At 41.1% G+C, this 16,879-nt stretch overlaps 1 protein-coding gene across 2 annotated transcripts in view; it reads right to left on the bottom strand.

The window, feature by feature from the left end:
• GAN (gigaxonin) overlaps positions 1–14,159 on the bottom strand; it is a 69,067-nt gene extending 54,908 nt beyond the window's left edge. Inside the window, exon 1 of one of the 2 annotated variants that reach the window (XM_060788108.2) lies at positions 13,801–14,159. In XM_060788108.2, the coding sequence (XP_060644091.1) occupies positions 13,801–13,976 (176 nt within the window). In that variant the 5' untranslated portion in view covers positions 13,977–14,159. Of the gene's footprint in view, positions 1–5,585; positions 5,733–13,800 lie in introns of those variants that run through there. The other variant, XM_067471025.1, reaches the window with a different exon arrangement.
• Positions 14,160–16,879: the final 2,720 nt, after the last annotated feature.

Below are 16,879 nucleotides of genomic sequence, written 5' to 3' on the forward strand. Positions count from 1 at the left end.
ACCTAGCTATGGTTAATGGAAAGTGTAATGCAATTGCATCATGACGTGTCTAGGAAGCTTGTATTTGAGAGCTAAAAGCTTCATTTCTCTAAAACAGCCACCTAGCATGCTACAGAGTAGTAGAAAACACATCATCCACAGAAAGAAAACTGACCCAATACTTACATTAGCCAAAAATTCTCCCAAGACAATGACAGTGTGACTGCCATTATTACCATACAACATTCTCACATAAGCATCAGAACTTATCTTACATCAACATTAAAATGCACACCCAATGTCTAGAGTGACTGAGTATTAGTAATCAGTCTCTTTGCAGGCTTCAACAAAACAAATAAAAATGTTATAGAATCAAACAACGCCAAACAGGAAAAAAGAAAGAAGTTTGAAATATAAGATGATAACACTTTAAATTTATTCATGCTTCTTTGCATGAATCCCTGCAAGGGAAAGTTAAAAGATGTATTCCAGGAAAATACCATTACACTCAAGAAGTTTGTGTCGCAACGCAGGATAGATTCACCTTGTTCAAGACACCACCACACACCAAGGCTGTAGGTTTTGTAATTTATTGGGAAAAAGCAAAACCAAAACAGAGGAATAAAGTTGCAAAAGTTCTATAGGCAAAACAGAGTCTTAAATGCAAAGGCAAAGTTTCCAAGATCCAAAGGCAAATAACATGAAGCATAGTTGGTTAGCATTGGTTAAACCAGAGTCCATGGCAGCAAGATGAGGCCTCCAAACTCAGGATCAAAACCAAAGTCCCAAAGAGCCAAAAGCTTTCCCCAAAAGCCAAGGTATTCCACAGAAGTTAACAGGGTAGAAGCAACATTGCACTGACAAAGAATGCCCTTCAACCAGATCATTAAATATGTTTTCCCAACATGAAAGCATTACGTTGACCTCTAGCTTCACGTTTGTTGGCAAGGCGTGCACTTCTGTGAACTCTTAATTGTAAACGGTCCTGGCTAATCAATTCTCCACTATCTTCAAGGCCGGATAGCTCATTATCCTGGTCTTGCTGGGCCTGGTCACCCTGGGAACCAAGAGGCCCTGAGCTCTCAGAAGGAGCCTCCACCTGCAACTGTGAAGTTTCACTATCTTTATCTAAAGCCACATTCCTTTCTCTGGGGAACAGAAATGCCGTCTCTTCTTCAGAATCAATACTGTCTGCTTCATCTACCTTACTAACCAGAACATGTTCAGAAATCTGTAACCCATCCTCCTCCTCCTCGTCCTGAGGAAACTCAGGCTCAGAAAGCTCAGGCTCAGACTGAGCCACAACATTTTGATCGAACATGTGGCTAATAAGGATGAGATTGTTTTAGATAGATATATAAAAACAAATAATAATAATAATAATAATAATAATAATAATAAAAACTTTATTTATATACCGCTCCATCTCCCCGAGGGGACTCAGAGCGGTTCCCAGGTAACATCACAAAACATACAATGTAAAAAACAACATAATCATAAGATTAACAAAACAAAATATAAGCATAAAAATTGTCACCATAACACACATATATTAAAAGTAATCTTGCCTGTTCAAGGCAATTAAAAAATTTAAAAGGCCGGGCCAAGATTTGTGCAAGCCCAAAAATTCTAGGAGGCCTGGGAATTAAGTGCAACAATAATATTACGTACGGGTCTGTGGCTATTCATTCCGGGGCCGATTAGAGGAAATGATCTGGGTAATTGGTAGGAAGAATAAAGCCACATTGGACTGCTTCCTGCATCTCAGATTAAGCTATCACTTGAGAAATTAGTATCTGCACATGGAGAAATGGGGATCGCCCTGACATGATGTGCCGTATGTATTCTGTAGCAAGACCTGCAGTGCAATTAATTGGCTTTTCAAAACTTGCAACTAATTTAGAACCATAAGAGCCTGACAACAGTCCCAAAGGAACTCATGTGAATCCATAAATACTGATTTCCTACCTAGCAGAAATTGGGGCAGGCTAAAAATAGCACACACACCCCCAAGATCAGGCCACATATCTCCACAGCTACCCTAAAATGGCAATTTACACAGTCATGCTGAGTAGCCAAGTTTTTATTTCCTGCTAAGAAATGAAGTATGGATTTTATTTAAAGATTTATTACTTATAAAATGAAATGTGAGTTATTCTTAAATTGGAGAGACTTAAATAGGTAGGACAGAATCTCAATTACTTAAATAGAACTAGTTAAATCAGCATACTGATGATACATATCCCAAAACTCCAAACAGCCTCTCCCAGTGGTTTCCTGTAGATCAGGCATGGGCAAACTTTGGCCATTCAGGTGTTTTGGACTTGAATTCCCATAATTCTTATCAGCCTAAGTTTATAAACATGCAGTATTCCAAGGTTGTTCTGGGAGAAGATGGATGGTGAACAATCATCTCAATCTATCGATATAAATAAAAATGTAATGTTCGTTTGTGGGATTAACAGAACTCAAAAACCACTTGACGAATTGCTGCCAAATTTGGCCACAAAACACCTACTAACCTAAGCAGTGACCATCACAAAAAAAAAATGATTTTGCCATTTGGGAGTTGTAGTTGCTGGGATTTATAGTTAACCTACAACCAAAGAGCATTCTGAAACCCACCAATGATGGAATTGAACCAAACTTGGCACACAGAACTCCCATTACCAACAGAAAACACTAGAAGGGTTTGGTGGACATTGACCTTGAGTTTGGGAGTTGTTGCTCACCTACATCCAGAGAGCACTGTGGGCTCAAACAATGATGGATCTGGACCAAACTTGGCACAAATCCTCAATATGCCCAAATGTGAACACTGGTGGAGTTTGGAGGAAATAGACCATGAGATTTGGGAGTTGTAGTTACTGGGATTTATAGTTCACCTACAATTAAAGAGCATTCTAAACCCCACCAACGCCTGAATCGGGGCAAACTTCCCACACAGAACCCCCATGACCAACTGAAAATACTTAAGGCCATCCAGTCCAGCTCCCTTCACCATGGAAATAAAATGTAATCAAAGCCCTCCTGACAAAGAGCCATCCAGCCATAGATATATATGATTCACACACAGAGAGATATAGTATCATAGATTTGAAAGACCGCTAAAGAAGGACAATTCTATGTTGCATGCTCCAGAATAGGTAAACTAGGCAATCTCTACATCAACACTGACAAAGAAACAGCAAGAAATACTGTTTACTCGCGAGAATAAAGAAATTACATATATTAGAAACCAACACTTTCTCGTTACTTTATTTTCTCGATCACTAGACTGGGTCACAGCAACGCGTGGCAGGAGACGGCTAGTATATAACAGATACTGTGAATAATACTTTATGGTATTTCCAACATATGTGCAGCTAGAAATTGTTGGATCATTTTAATTATCTTTTCCTTGTTTTGATAATAAGATTTTTGCCTGGTTTTGGCTTTTTAGATTTTTAAAAGGGAGAAATGACATTCTTTTTACATCCACTGGTATTTTGATTTCCTCACACTGTTCATTGCACACACTAGCAAACAGCCCTATTATAAACCATATCTTTAGGAGGATGAGTCTCCTCACATATAATTCTGATGTGTTACTAGCATACTATTAATAGGATGCTTATGTAGAATGGATTCCAGTCCAAAAATACTTTCCTTAATGTAAAGTTATGTGCTGCTGCCCTTGCTAGGCCTACTTTATTGAATTCACTCAGGATTTCCATCAAAACCTTCTTGAGTTCAGCAACATCCATCAAACAATTACAGCCTCTGTTTCTTGTGAGTGGAAAAGTTGGGAAATCATCTCACTGAACCTCATTATGCATTGATGAACCTCATTGATAGCTTGTAATTCTATCAAAAAGCAAAGGTTGATCCACGATTTTTATTTTTTGAATTTTGGCTAATTAGAGTGAATATTTTCTGTCTACATATATATTGAGGGACCTTCCAACAATATTCATTCATTTCTCTGTGCTGCTGAACCCACCATTAACTAGAAGGAAGCTAATAGAGGAATAAAAATCTTCTAATTACACCAAGCTATTAGGCTTGTTTGACCAAAAAGAAAAAAGGTTCAAAACTCATTTCGGATGTAGGGGGTGCTGGTGGTTCAATTCTAAAGTCAATTCCAATTTTCACAGAAAAAAATGTTCAAAACTTTTCACAACTTCCGAGACTTCCAAATCCTTCCTTAATGAGTTGAAAGTATTATTTCTTGTTTCACTGGATGGTCTTTACTTTGAAAGTAGTTGTTTTACTCCAGAAGCCGGGGGGGGGGGGGGGGAAGCAAAGGGAGGAAATTCACCCACTCTGCTTTAAAATGCTTCGCAGGCTGCAGACAAAAGCAAGGGGAGAGGAGAGGGAGGAAATTCACCCACTCTGCTTTAAAACAGCTTCCCAGGCTTGAGCTGAGGCCAGGGACCAGAAGTGGAGAAACCTGAATAATTTCCGACTCACCTACTGCTTTGTAACAGAAATGGCGGAAAAAGCTTCGGAAGGGCTAAGGGACTTCCGGTTTCCTTAAAAACTTCGAAATCGCTTCAAAAAGCAAATATTTCCGAATTTATACTGAATTACGAAGATTCCAACCTAACCTAACCATGCCTACAAGCTATATAAGAACAATACAAGATAGTTTAGTCATTAAAGATATAAGATAGTTGACACTTCTGATAACATCCAAGATCCAGCTATTTCCAAATCTTTAAGTATCAGTTGAGTATTTATATGAAGTTAACTGCTGACATAAAAGGTACTGGCAATCAACTTAAAACCATTTTAGAGCAAGACACTATTTTGAAATTTAACACAACAAAAGTGGTTAATGACTAACTCACAAACACTGCACCCCCTCCTTACAAATTGATTAAATGATGGCTGTCAGACAACCAATATTTAATTCAAGTTTCTTTGTCATTAAACTCCCTGAAAAGGACAAAATTTCATATAATGAAGGTTATACAAGAATTAAAGAGAATATTCAGCATGCAGTGAGTATCTGATAGAGCAATGCACACTAATGACAATCAAAACAGAAAGGGGAGAAAACAAATTCCAAAATGGTGCTGCCACACCTCCCTGTTGGGATAAGCTCATTTGTGTTTTGCTTCCTCACAAGGAGGAAATAACAAACTCTCACTCTTTCCCCATAGGCATCACTGTAAACACTACACTGCATCCTGTAATAATAGGTATATGTTAAGACCTAAGGTGTCCAGTCAGCTTTTAAATAGGCGTTGGCTGTGTTATTTTATTTAAAGGGGCATTAACATGTATTTAATCTGAAGCAAGAAACTGGAGAAGAACTGCTCAATTAAAAGAGTACAAAAAACAGCTTCTTTGCCTTCAAATATTAATAGTATTTTTCCCAATGTTGTGAAACTCAAGCCTCAGCTTTTAGCTATTAGATCTCCTGTGCCACAAAACCAAATTTCTGTTTTTAAAACACAAATATATTGTCATAAAAACTATATATAGCAGGCAAGTGAAACTTAGGAGCTGTTCAGCAGAAAATGATGTAAAGCCTATAGTCTGTAAGTCTTTTTCTGTCGAATTATGAAAGGAAACATGACCGTTGCAGACTGAAAGGACCCATGGACATGTTTACTTACTTTACTTACTTAGGCAATCCCTCGTTGGCCGAGATAGCCTTCAGGATCAGTATTCTGGTGGGTCTGTAGGTGACTGTGGAGCCCTATTCTTGACCTGCATCGTCTCTCGCAGTGAGGGCATTGGTTTCCAGGTGGAAGGCGGTCCCGGTCGGGGTTGGCTTGATGGGCCTTCCTCTTGGCACACTTCTCTCTTTCACCCTCCATTCGTCCCTCTTCGAATTCTGCAGCACTGCTGGTCACAGCTGACTTCCAGCTGGAGCGCTCAAGGGCCAGAGCTTCTCAGTTCTCAGTGTCTATGCCAGAGTTTTTAAGGTTGGCTTTGAGCTCATCTTTAAATCTCTTTTCCTGTCCACCAACATTCCATTTTCTGTTCTTGAGTTCGGAGTAGAGCAACTGCTTTGGGAGATGGTGGTCGGGCATCCGGACGTGGCCGGTCCAGCGGAGTTGATGGCGGAGGACCATCGCTTCAATGCTGGTGGTCTTTGCTTCTTCCAGCACGCTGACGTTTGTCCGCTTGTCTTCCCAAAAGATTTGCAGGATTTTCCAGATGGAATCGTTCCAGGAGTTGCATGTGACATCTATAGAAAGTCTACGTTTCACAGGCATATAGCAGGGTTGGGAGGACAAACACTCTCTGCTTCATTCGGGGAAAATGCTGCACTCGCAGAGCTCAGGCAGTGTTGTATTTCGGTGTCGATGTTGACTTTGTGGAGAGGTGGCTGTCAAGGTAGCGGAAAGGGTCAATATTTTCTAATGTTACACCATTAAGCTGTATCTCTGGCATTGGAGAGGGACTGGACATGTTTAGACATCACTGTATACAAAACAAACACTTTCAGGAAGCTGCCTTTTAATTAATTGCCAGCCAATCCTTTCTCAACTTCCGCTCATCATAAAAGCTACCACTTTAGACCTTTGCAAATGAGCCAGTGTTGGCCAAATTCCATTAGGAATGCTGACAGTGACCTCTATGCATAATGTTGGTAAACAAATTATGCACCTTGCTATGTTCCCTGGAACCCCAAGGGAAATGGAACATGAACAGCATGTGAATTGGGAGCAGGAAGGGAACGGAGCCAAGACAACCCTCAGCCAAAGTGACGCTACAAGTTAGTCTGGCGGAGGGTCAGAGCCAGGCTTCTTCTTGCCTCTGAATCATAACAGCACATGATTTTGCCTGCTCATAGGACAATGTGCTTCTAAGGAGCTCAGAGGATCAAAAGATAATATATACAAGTTAGGGCTGCAATGAATGCATAAAGCTTTAGTCATCCGAGCCTGGTCTTTGTCTACAGACCTTATTTTTTGTCTTCTTAACAATATCATTTGGGGTTTTGTGCCTCATTTGTCTTTAAATGTTCAATAAATGTGCATGGAGAAGTAGCAGGGCAGGGTGGGGCAGGGAAAGGAAAAGAGAAAAAGGGAGGATTCACTAGGCTGCTGGCTAAACAACAATGCTGGACAGAATTCATGAAAGAACAGAAAGATCTGAACCAAGATGTGGCAGCTATTAACAATTCTTGTTCTTCTCATATACACATCTGAGTTTTCGAAGCCTCCGTCATGTATATCTGATTTGGTTTCCCTTAAACACCCATTTTCTCTTATTGTTGTCCATGTTGGCTGCATTCAATGGTTGCTGAAGAAAAACATACAGAGAACTGTGATTTCCACAGCTTCTATCATGGGCCTTAGATATGTGCAAAACATGAGGCTAAGGAAGCTTGGATCTGATTAGGTTCCGGATGGGAGACATCAACAGAGGAACTCAATGTAAGCTGCTGTTACATTTCATGTTAGAAGAAAAGTGAGAGATAAAACACAGTATTCTCTGTATCTTAACATTTCCTCCAGTTTTAAAAGGAGAAATCAATAGTTTCGTGCATTAGAACTTTGGCCTTTAAGACATGTTGGACTATAACTCCCAGAAATGCCAGGCAGCATGACCAATGGGGAAAGATTACTGGAGTTCTCACTGAAAGGAGTTGGATGGTTAAAAATTCCCAACTGCCACCCTATAAATAGTTATTCCTTAGAGTCGAGAACTGATCAGCTCTTCAGATAGTTTTGGACTGCAATTCCTGGGATTTTTCATATTTGGCTTTGCTGGTGAGGGCCACAGAGGATTCTTCTAGACTCATATAATCCAGTTCAAAGCAGATAACGTGGATTATCTGCTTTGATTATCTGAATTTTGTGGCAGTGTAGAAGAGGCCAGAGTTCCCCACCCAGTTTATAAACACAGTTGATCCCACAGGATTGTGAGTGACAAATATATACCCTATATGGGCTCAATGTACTCAAGACCACTAAATGTGGACCAGTTTAACTGAGTTTTTAAAAATATGATACTTGATTGAAATGCCACGAAATGATACCCTCAAATAGGGACTATTCAAGCTACAACGAAGATAAAGCCTCAAAAGGCTAGATGGAAGTCTACAGACTCTTTTTTTCTTTTATTCCTATTTTTTTTTCAATTTTTTCTTTTTTTCTTCTTCTCCGTTGTTGGTAGACTGTACATGTTTTTTCCTACTTTCCTATCACTCCAAACTTCTCACAATTTACATGTATATCTCTCTAAAATTTTCCACCCCCTACTTATCTTCCCATTTTCAATATCTGAAATATTTTAAATAACCTGAATAAAATATATTTAAGAAAAGAAAAGCCCTCTGTAAAAAAAAAATGATACCGCTTTGCTTTAAGTACTACTTTAAGCCTCAGGCCCCTTCTACACAGCTGTATATAATCCAGATTATATGCTTTGCACTGGATTATATGGCAGTGCAGAATGATATAATCTACTTCAAACAGATAATGTGGATTATCTGCCTTGATATTCTGGATTATATGACAATATAGAAGGGCCCTCATAAGAAAGTGTAAGAAAAGTGCCCCCCCCCCCAACCTTTTTGAATAAATGTTTGTGGGAAAGGTAGCCAAGCCATCTGTCACACAACCTTGACAAATATTGGTACTTTGCCTTAAAAACAACATAGCAAGAATGAGTTCTGTTACTGCCAAAAATGCCAGTCTTGACTTCTGGAGCAGAATACTTAAGTTGTACAAGGAGATAAGCCTCGGGCATAACTGGAAGGCTCAGTTCCTTAATCCTAAAGATAGCCGGGAGGCAAAGCATAATTTAGTAATTTTGAGAAACATACACACGGGACATGTTCTCCAAAACTTTCTTGACTAGTCAGGTTTTGAGTCTCCTTGGGGAGAGACAAAGCAGGATATAAATAACTACAATAATAATAATAATATTTTAAAACCTCAATGTTTACAGAAGCAAAGTATATCCAGGGCATGAAAGCAAACTATGAAGAATGGTTGTTGCCATCTATCTCATCTTATTTAGGATCTAACCACTTCATCACATTGAGAGGGGAAAGAATGGGTGGCTATCCCTTTAAGAGTAGAGAATCACGGGTCCCATTTTGGGTTTTGCCTCCCCATCACACTCACACGTGGAACTTAAGAGCCGGCAATTCAAGCATCTTAAGGTGAGTATTACTTTTATAAAAAATCAAGAGAAACAACAATATCCGAAAACCAAGAGATCCCTTGCCCTCCCCAAACTGTTACCAGTTTAAACCACTTCTTTCTATGGGGCCTTATGGTTCTGCCCCAAACCCCACAGGATACAAGAGACAGTGATCCAGCTTAAAATCGTTGCTTCCCATAGGATCCTATTGTTCTGAATCAAATCCCATAGGACACAAGGTACATTGGCTTCACCATTTTTTCATCCGTTCCACATATATTGACCATTTCTCTTTAATTTTCCTCATTTTATCTTCCTTCACAGGATGTCTCAAACTTACACCTGTTGATAGACCCTACAAGCTAGCTGGCATCCCCCCCCCCCCCCCCAAAGTGCGGCGGGAAGTTGTTGCTAACTGTGAGAGAAATAAGGTTGAACACTGTGAAAGCCACCCACTGCAAAGCCATCAGCCTCCTCCTAGTAGACTCAAATCAAGGAAAAGCTTCTTGAGAACCACCACCTCTTAATGTTCCCCCAGTAACAGCAAGAGTATGCCTCAGGGTAGCTAAACCGGGAAATCCCAAATGGATGGCCTCCTATGAGGGTCTTCCTCTAGGGGCAAACCAAGAATGGTCAGCTTGGAAATCCCTGAACAGACTCAGAAATGGAATGGGCAGATCAAAAGACAACCTGGCAAAATAGCATGACCTAGAAGAATCCTCCACCTTGGAGGAGCAGAACAAATAACTTCGCACCTGTATGCTTGTCCACAATGTCCTGCCTCATTCATAGAGGAAGAATTGGTTAACACTACAGACAATGCGGTCACTGTTGCCTAGTTTTGGTCAAGAATTATTTAGCGGCTTTTGCTCCTTCTATTTTTATCAGTTTTATACTTATGTATGCAATGCTATTGACAGGAAATTAAAAAAAATCTTCCTTCTTATCGTCACAGATTAAACTTGCTATAATATATGATTGGACCTGACCAAAAAATTAATTGTTCCCATTATTTTCATCTTTCTAATTTACCATATTCATTTTATCCATTGTTCCAACCCCATGCTATTCCCACCTTCAATAATAATATTTTTATTATTTATTTATATCCTATATTTATACCCTGCCCTTCTCACACGGCCTCAGGGCGGCCTCACAGAAGCACCATACGATGAAAGCGTCATAAAACCTTCAACAATACATTTACAATATTAAAACAATAATTAAAACAATAGATTAAAACATGCCTATTAAAATCAGAATCAAAATTATTATTATTATTATTATTATTATTATTATTATTATTATTTCTTACCCAACTCTCCTTTTGGCTCGAGGCAAGTTACAAATCAATTAAAATACATAAACACAGCATAAACTTTACAAATAAACACACTAAAACATGCCTCCATAAAAGTTACATACCAAAACGTATCTCTATGAAATACATATTAAAACATACCAAACAGAGATTAAACGAAGGACATGCATTAAAATTCATGTTTATGTTTAAAGGCTGTCCGGGTAGGCCTGCCAGAAGATACAAGTCTTCACTTGTGCCTTAAATTCAGACAGCTGATTGAGCTGTTGGAGGTTCCACAGTCTTGGGGCAGCTGATGAAAAGGTCCTCTATGTGACAGTTGCCATTGGGGTTCTAGCTGGCTGGGGTAGACACCACCCAGAAGACTAAAGTGTGTGGAGTGGATTGTATGGGTGAAGGTGATCCTGTAGGTCAGTGGTTCTTAACCTGTGGACCGAGGACCACCAGTGGGCTGCAAAGACGTAAAAATATGGTCCGTAACCTCCTTACTCTTTATTTATATTATTTATTTTATTTTCACTCCTTCCATGCCACTTGCCACTCCTTTCCTGTTGCTGACCAGCCCCACCCCCTTGGATAGACCACATCAGCCCTAGATTATTAAATATGGTTTTCTGTGAGCGAGCAGATGGCGACTACTGGATGGCATATGTTCTGTGTCAGAAACTCGAGCTGATGAAGTCTATCCAATGCAATTTTCTGAATCAGCACCCCAAATAACCATACCGAATCTAAAGTTGACCAAAAACTGATTTGACCAAAAACTGATTTCGGTACTAATGTTGGAGAGTGGCCCCTGGTCAAAGTAGTCCCCGGTTAAAAAAAAAAGGTTGGGAACCACTGCTGTAGGTAACCTGGACCCAAACCATGTAGGGCTTTAAAGGTCAAAACCATGCTGGTGGCTACCATACTCTAGTATGGTATAAAGCCTTAAATTGCCCTGGTCCCAATTTACCTTCCTCTATGAACCACTGCAGAGATTCAGATCTTCCAGGGAGGCCGTGCTCTCGATCCCGCCACCATCACAGGTGTGATTGGCAGGGACGAGGGGGGGAGGGCTTCTCAGTGGTGGCTCCTCAGCTATGGAACTCCTTCCCTGGTGAGATTAGATCAGCCCCCCCCCCCCTTCAGAAAGATGGTAAAAATTTGGCTGTGGGACCATGCCTTTGAGACAGTACAATAAGGCAACAACTGCTGACTGGATTCGGTATAGCTGATTTGAGATTGGTTTTAACCAATTGATTTGAAAGTGGAGATGATTGCTGTTAGTGTTTATGTATATTTATAGTTTATATTCTGGCATTGAATGTTTGCCGTATATATGTTGTGCTCCGCCCTGAGTCCTCTTGGGGTGAGAAAGGCAGAATATAAATGCTTTAAATAAATAGTACTGGATGCAATATTGTGCCACTGAATACAATATTGTTGTAGTAGTTAAAACACTACACCACTGGACATACAATATCATGTTAGCAGCTTCAATAGCAATTGCCAGTGCTATACTATTGGGCCATCACCTAAAGTACTTTGCCATCAGCTACAACATGCGTGGGCCGACTGGCTGTTAGAGACTGTGGGGATTTCGAGTCCAAAATGCCTGGAGGGCTGAAGTTGGCCCAGGCCTGCCTTACACCCACTGCCATTGCAATACCATTATGCCTAAAGTAAAAGGTGTCACTTCCTCAGCCAGTCATTTGGTTCGCAGCTTGGGAGTTCTCCTGGACTCATCACTGAGCCTGGAATCCCAGGTAGCAGTGGTGGTCAGGGAAGCATTCGCACAATTAAAACTTGTGCGCCAGCTGCGCTTGTACCTTGGGAAGTCAGACTTGGCCACAGTGGTTCATGCTCTTGTTACATCTAGGATAGACTACTGCAACACACTCTACGTGGGGTTGCCTTTGAAGACTGCTCGGAAGCTTCAAATAGTCCAATGAGAGGCAGCCAGGTTAATAACTGGGGCGGCATACAGGGAGCATACAACTCCCATGTTATGCCAGCTCCACTAGCTGGCAGTTTGCTACCAGGCAAAATTCAAAGTGCTGGCTTCGGCCTATCAAGCCCTAAATGGCCCCAGCCCAAATTACCTGTCCGAACGCATCTCCCCATCGCGGAGATTAAGATCCTCCAGGGAGGCCCTGCTTTCCGTCCCGCCATTGTCACAGGCATGATTGGTGGGGACGAGAGACAGGGCCCCCCCCCGGCTATGGAACTCCCTTCCTGGTGAGATCAGGTCGGCCCCCTCCCTCCTGTCCTTTAGAAGGATGGTCAAAACTTATTTATTTATTTTGAACATTTTTACCCCGCCCTTCTCAACCCCTAGGGGGACTCAGGGCGGCTTCCAATTGGCAATAATTCAGTGCCGCATCATAAAACACAAAATAGCAAATATAACAATTAAAAACCTGAACATTAATAAATAAAGATTATTTATCTAGCCATATACTAATGATCACTCCACTTAACTTATCCAAATCCACTTCCAAGCCATAGTCAAACATTATCAATTGTCCTTTAACCTAATTGCTCGAAGACCTGGTCCCACAACCACGTTTTTACCTTCTTTCTAAAGGTGAGGAGGGATGACCTAATTTCCCCAGGAAGCTAATTCCACAGGCAGGGGGCTACCACCGAGAAGGCCCTGAGCCTCGTCCCCGCCAAACGTGTTTGAGACAAAGGTGGGGCCGAGAGCAGTGTCTCTCCAGAAGATCTTAAGCTCTGAGGTGGGATGTAGAAGGAGATACTTTCGGACAGATATGCTGGCTTGGCTGTGGGATCAAGCTTTTGGGACAGGGCAATAAAGCGGCAATAGGAAAAATGACCAGGCCAATTAGATTTGATGCAGATGACTAGGACAGTTTTAAATAGTGTGTTTTAATATTTTGATAAATGTTTTAATGTTTATTTATGTGTATGTGAATTTGTGTCCCGGCATTGAATGTTTGCTGTGTATATGTATATGCTATGCCCTGAGTCCCCTTCAGGGTGAGAAGGGCGGAATATAAATGTTTTAAATAAATAATAAATAAATACATTTGTAGTGTCTTTGCTGTGTGTATTTTAATTGTTTTCTAACTCACCTTGAGGAGAGGCGAGTAAAAAAATAAAGTCAACCTATCAGAAAATTTTGAAAATAAAATTCCAAATGAAACCTGAATATTACTTACTGAGAATAACACACATGAGTATGAATAAGACTCAAGATATCCTATTTAATTATAGGAGAACAGCAGCCAGAATAGTATATGCAAGAACCAGGAAGACTAAAGAAAATCCAACAGAAGAAGATTGGAAATTAAAAGTCATGGATATAAAAAGCAACGCCCACAATGCCGCACAGCCTACTCCAGTTCCCCAAATCCCCAGCCCTGGCCGGCCTGCCTTCCACGCCCGCCCCGCTCTCTCACCGGACGTAGGGGCTGGCGGCGGCCAGGATGTTGGTCTGGACGGGGATCTCTCGCCCCTCGAGGACCAGGTGGGCGTCGCAGAAGCGGCCCTCCTCACGGAAGGCGCTCAAGGCCCGAAGGAGCCGCGCCGGGTGCTGAGGGTCGGCCACGGCGCTGCCTTGCGCCCCGGAGGACATCGCGGCCTGCACGGAGAAGAGAGGCCCCGGCCTCGAGTGGCTTCCCTCCCCGCTCACAAGGAGTCCTGCCTCCGCCTCTCTCTCTCTCAGTCTCCCGCGTTCCTTCAGCGGCTCCGCTCGCGCCTCAGCCACCCGCTCTCCTTCGTGCCGGGCGCCGTCATTGCGCCTCGCCCCGCTGCGTCATCACACCGCGACGCCTTCCTACTCTGGCCCCGCCCCCTAAAGGGCGGGGCTGAGGGGCCAGTTGGAGCCAGGCGGAGGGGGCGTGGCCTCTTGCCCTCGTGGTGACAACAAGGAAAACAACACATGGAATAATACGAAATAATAACAACAATAACAATAATATAACAACAAATTGAGTAATCGTAAAAAATAATAACTAACAATCTATCTTTACATCTATACATATAATATATATATAATATAATAATATAATAATAAATAAATAAATATAAATAATGTATAATAAATATAAATAAATCATAAATGCATAAATGAATAAATATAACTAAGCAACGGCCACTCTGGGGCCAGAATAAAGGAGGGGAGCCGGGAGGACATTGCCACCTCGTCCCCTGTGACATCAGCGCCCCTCCCCTAGCCATAATGTAATATTATGTAGTCCTAGTGTTCTGAATGATGTAATAGCTACCTATCCGACCGTATCTCTGCCTATGAACCCACCAGGACCCTGCTCTCGATCCCGCCTGCATCACAAGCACGGCTAGCGAGGACGAGGGACAGGGCCTTCTCTGTGGTGGCCCCTCGGCTGTGGAACGCCCTTCCCATGGACATTAGATCAGCCCCTTCGTTAATGGTGTTTCAAAGAAAACTAAAAACCTGGCTGTTTAAACAGGCATTCGTATAAATAGTGCAATGAACGATGAATATAGGAAATGGAATTATGGATGACAAATTGGATCACGATTTTAGTTACGAGACGTTGATGTGTTGTTATTGATGTGTCATCATTTTGTATATTATGCTGTTCATGGTCTTAAATATTGTATGCTGTTCAATTGACTTTTGCTCTTGTTGTGAACCACGTTGACTCGCCTACGGGCTGAGAAACTGCGGCATACAAGCAAAGTAAATAAATAAATAAATAAATAGTACTATGCTAGTTATGGATTATGTAGTATCTTGTATGTTGTATGTACTTATGACTTGTAAGCCGCTCTGAGTCCCCTTCGGGGTGAGAAGGGCGGCATATAAATGTCGCAAATAAATAAATAATACGTATATAAAGGAATAAATATATAAAAATAATAAGAAATAAATATAAATAATAGAAATAGTTAAATAGAAATAATGATAAATAATAATACTTAATATAATACAATATAAATGTTAAAAGTGAAAATGTGTACAAAATGGAAAATAATAAATCATAATTAATATATATATAATATAAATACATAATAGAATAGATATAAATAGAGTAAAGGTTGTCCCCTGACATGAACTCCAGTTATGTCTGACTCTGGGGTGTGGTGCTCATCTCCATTTCTAAGCCGAAGAGCCAGCGTTGTCCATAGACATCTCCAAGTTCATGTTACAGAAGCTAGAGCTGACAGCAGAAGCTCACACCGCTCCCTGGAATCGAACCTGCAACCTTTCGGTCAACAAGCTCAGCAGCTAAGCACTTTAACCCACTGCACCACCGGGGGCTCTATAATAGGGTTATAGATATAATAGCTATAAATAAATATATATAAATAAATATATAAAAAAGTGAAACTATGTATGTGGCTGGGTTGTTTACTTACACAAACAAGCTCCTGCCTCTACAAATAAATAAATAGGTCCCACTGCTCAGGAGACACTAATGGCCCTCCCTCCAATGACATTGCAGGTTATAGGGAGCGGCATGAACATGTCTAAGAGCCTTACCAATATCCTCCACAAACAGCATCCTGCCCACCACCCAAACGAAGGCTTTCATTGGGGGGGGGGGGGCAATATCATCCTAGATTTTATGTGTTTCCTCCACCACAGACACTCTAGTGTTTCTATTATATTATATATAATATATAATATAATAATAAATAATAATAAATAATACGTATATAAAGGAATAAATATATAAAAATAATTAAAAAATAAAAATAATAAAGAAATAAATATAAATATTTGGTGCGGAATTTGCATGATCCCACCCATTGCCTCTCTCTTAATGCTTTCTACTCCTACTCCATTCTATAGCACATAGCAAACAGAGCAGAAATGCTCATCAACTGAACATACTGGAGCGGGTTGGGGGACTGACTCAACATGTTGGAAGCTGTTCACTCTGCATCAAGACAGAGCACTGAGACCCCCACCAAAATAGGTCTGGACCAAATTTGGCACACAGAAACCCCATGACCAATGAAAAATACTGCAGAGATGTGGGGGGAATTCGCCTTGATTGAAGGGAGTTGTAGTTCACCTATATATCCAGAGAGCACTGTGAACCCAAAAAATGATGAATCTGGATCAAACTTGACACACATACCTGATACACCCAAATTTGAATACCGGAGTGGTTTGGGAAGAACTAACCTTGATTTCTGGGGGTTGTAGTTGACCTACATCCGGAGACACTGGACCCGGAGACACTGGACCCAGCCCGGAGACACCGACAATGGACCCAGTCCAAATTTGGCACACAAAACCCCCATGATCAACTGAACGTACTGGAGGTGTTTGAGGGAACTGACTAACCATGGTGGGAGTTGCCGTTCATCCTGCAGTCAGATACCAAACTGAAACCCACCAAAGACACATCTGGAGCAAACACATGACCAATATGACCAACTGTAAATACTGATGGCATTTAAGGGAGTCCACCTGTAATTTGTAGTTCACCCACAATCTTATGTATTTTCTTAATAGAGCCATTCATAAAATTAAACTTACAA

This window comes from Anolis sagrei, chromosome 8, assembly GCF_037176765.1.
Source record: "Anolis sagrei isolate rAnoSag1 chromosome 8, rAnoSag1.mat, whole genome shotgun sequence".
NCBI classification, from domain to species: domain Eukaryota; kingdom Metazoa; phylum Chordata; class Lepidosauria; order Squamata; family Dactyloidae; genus Anolis; species Anolis sagrei.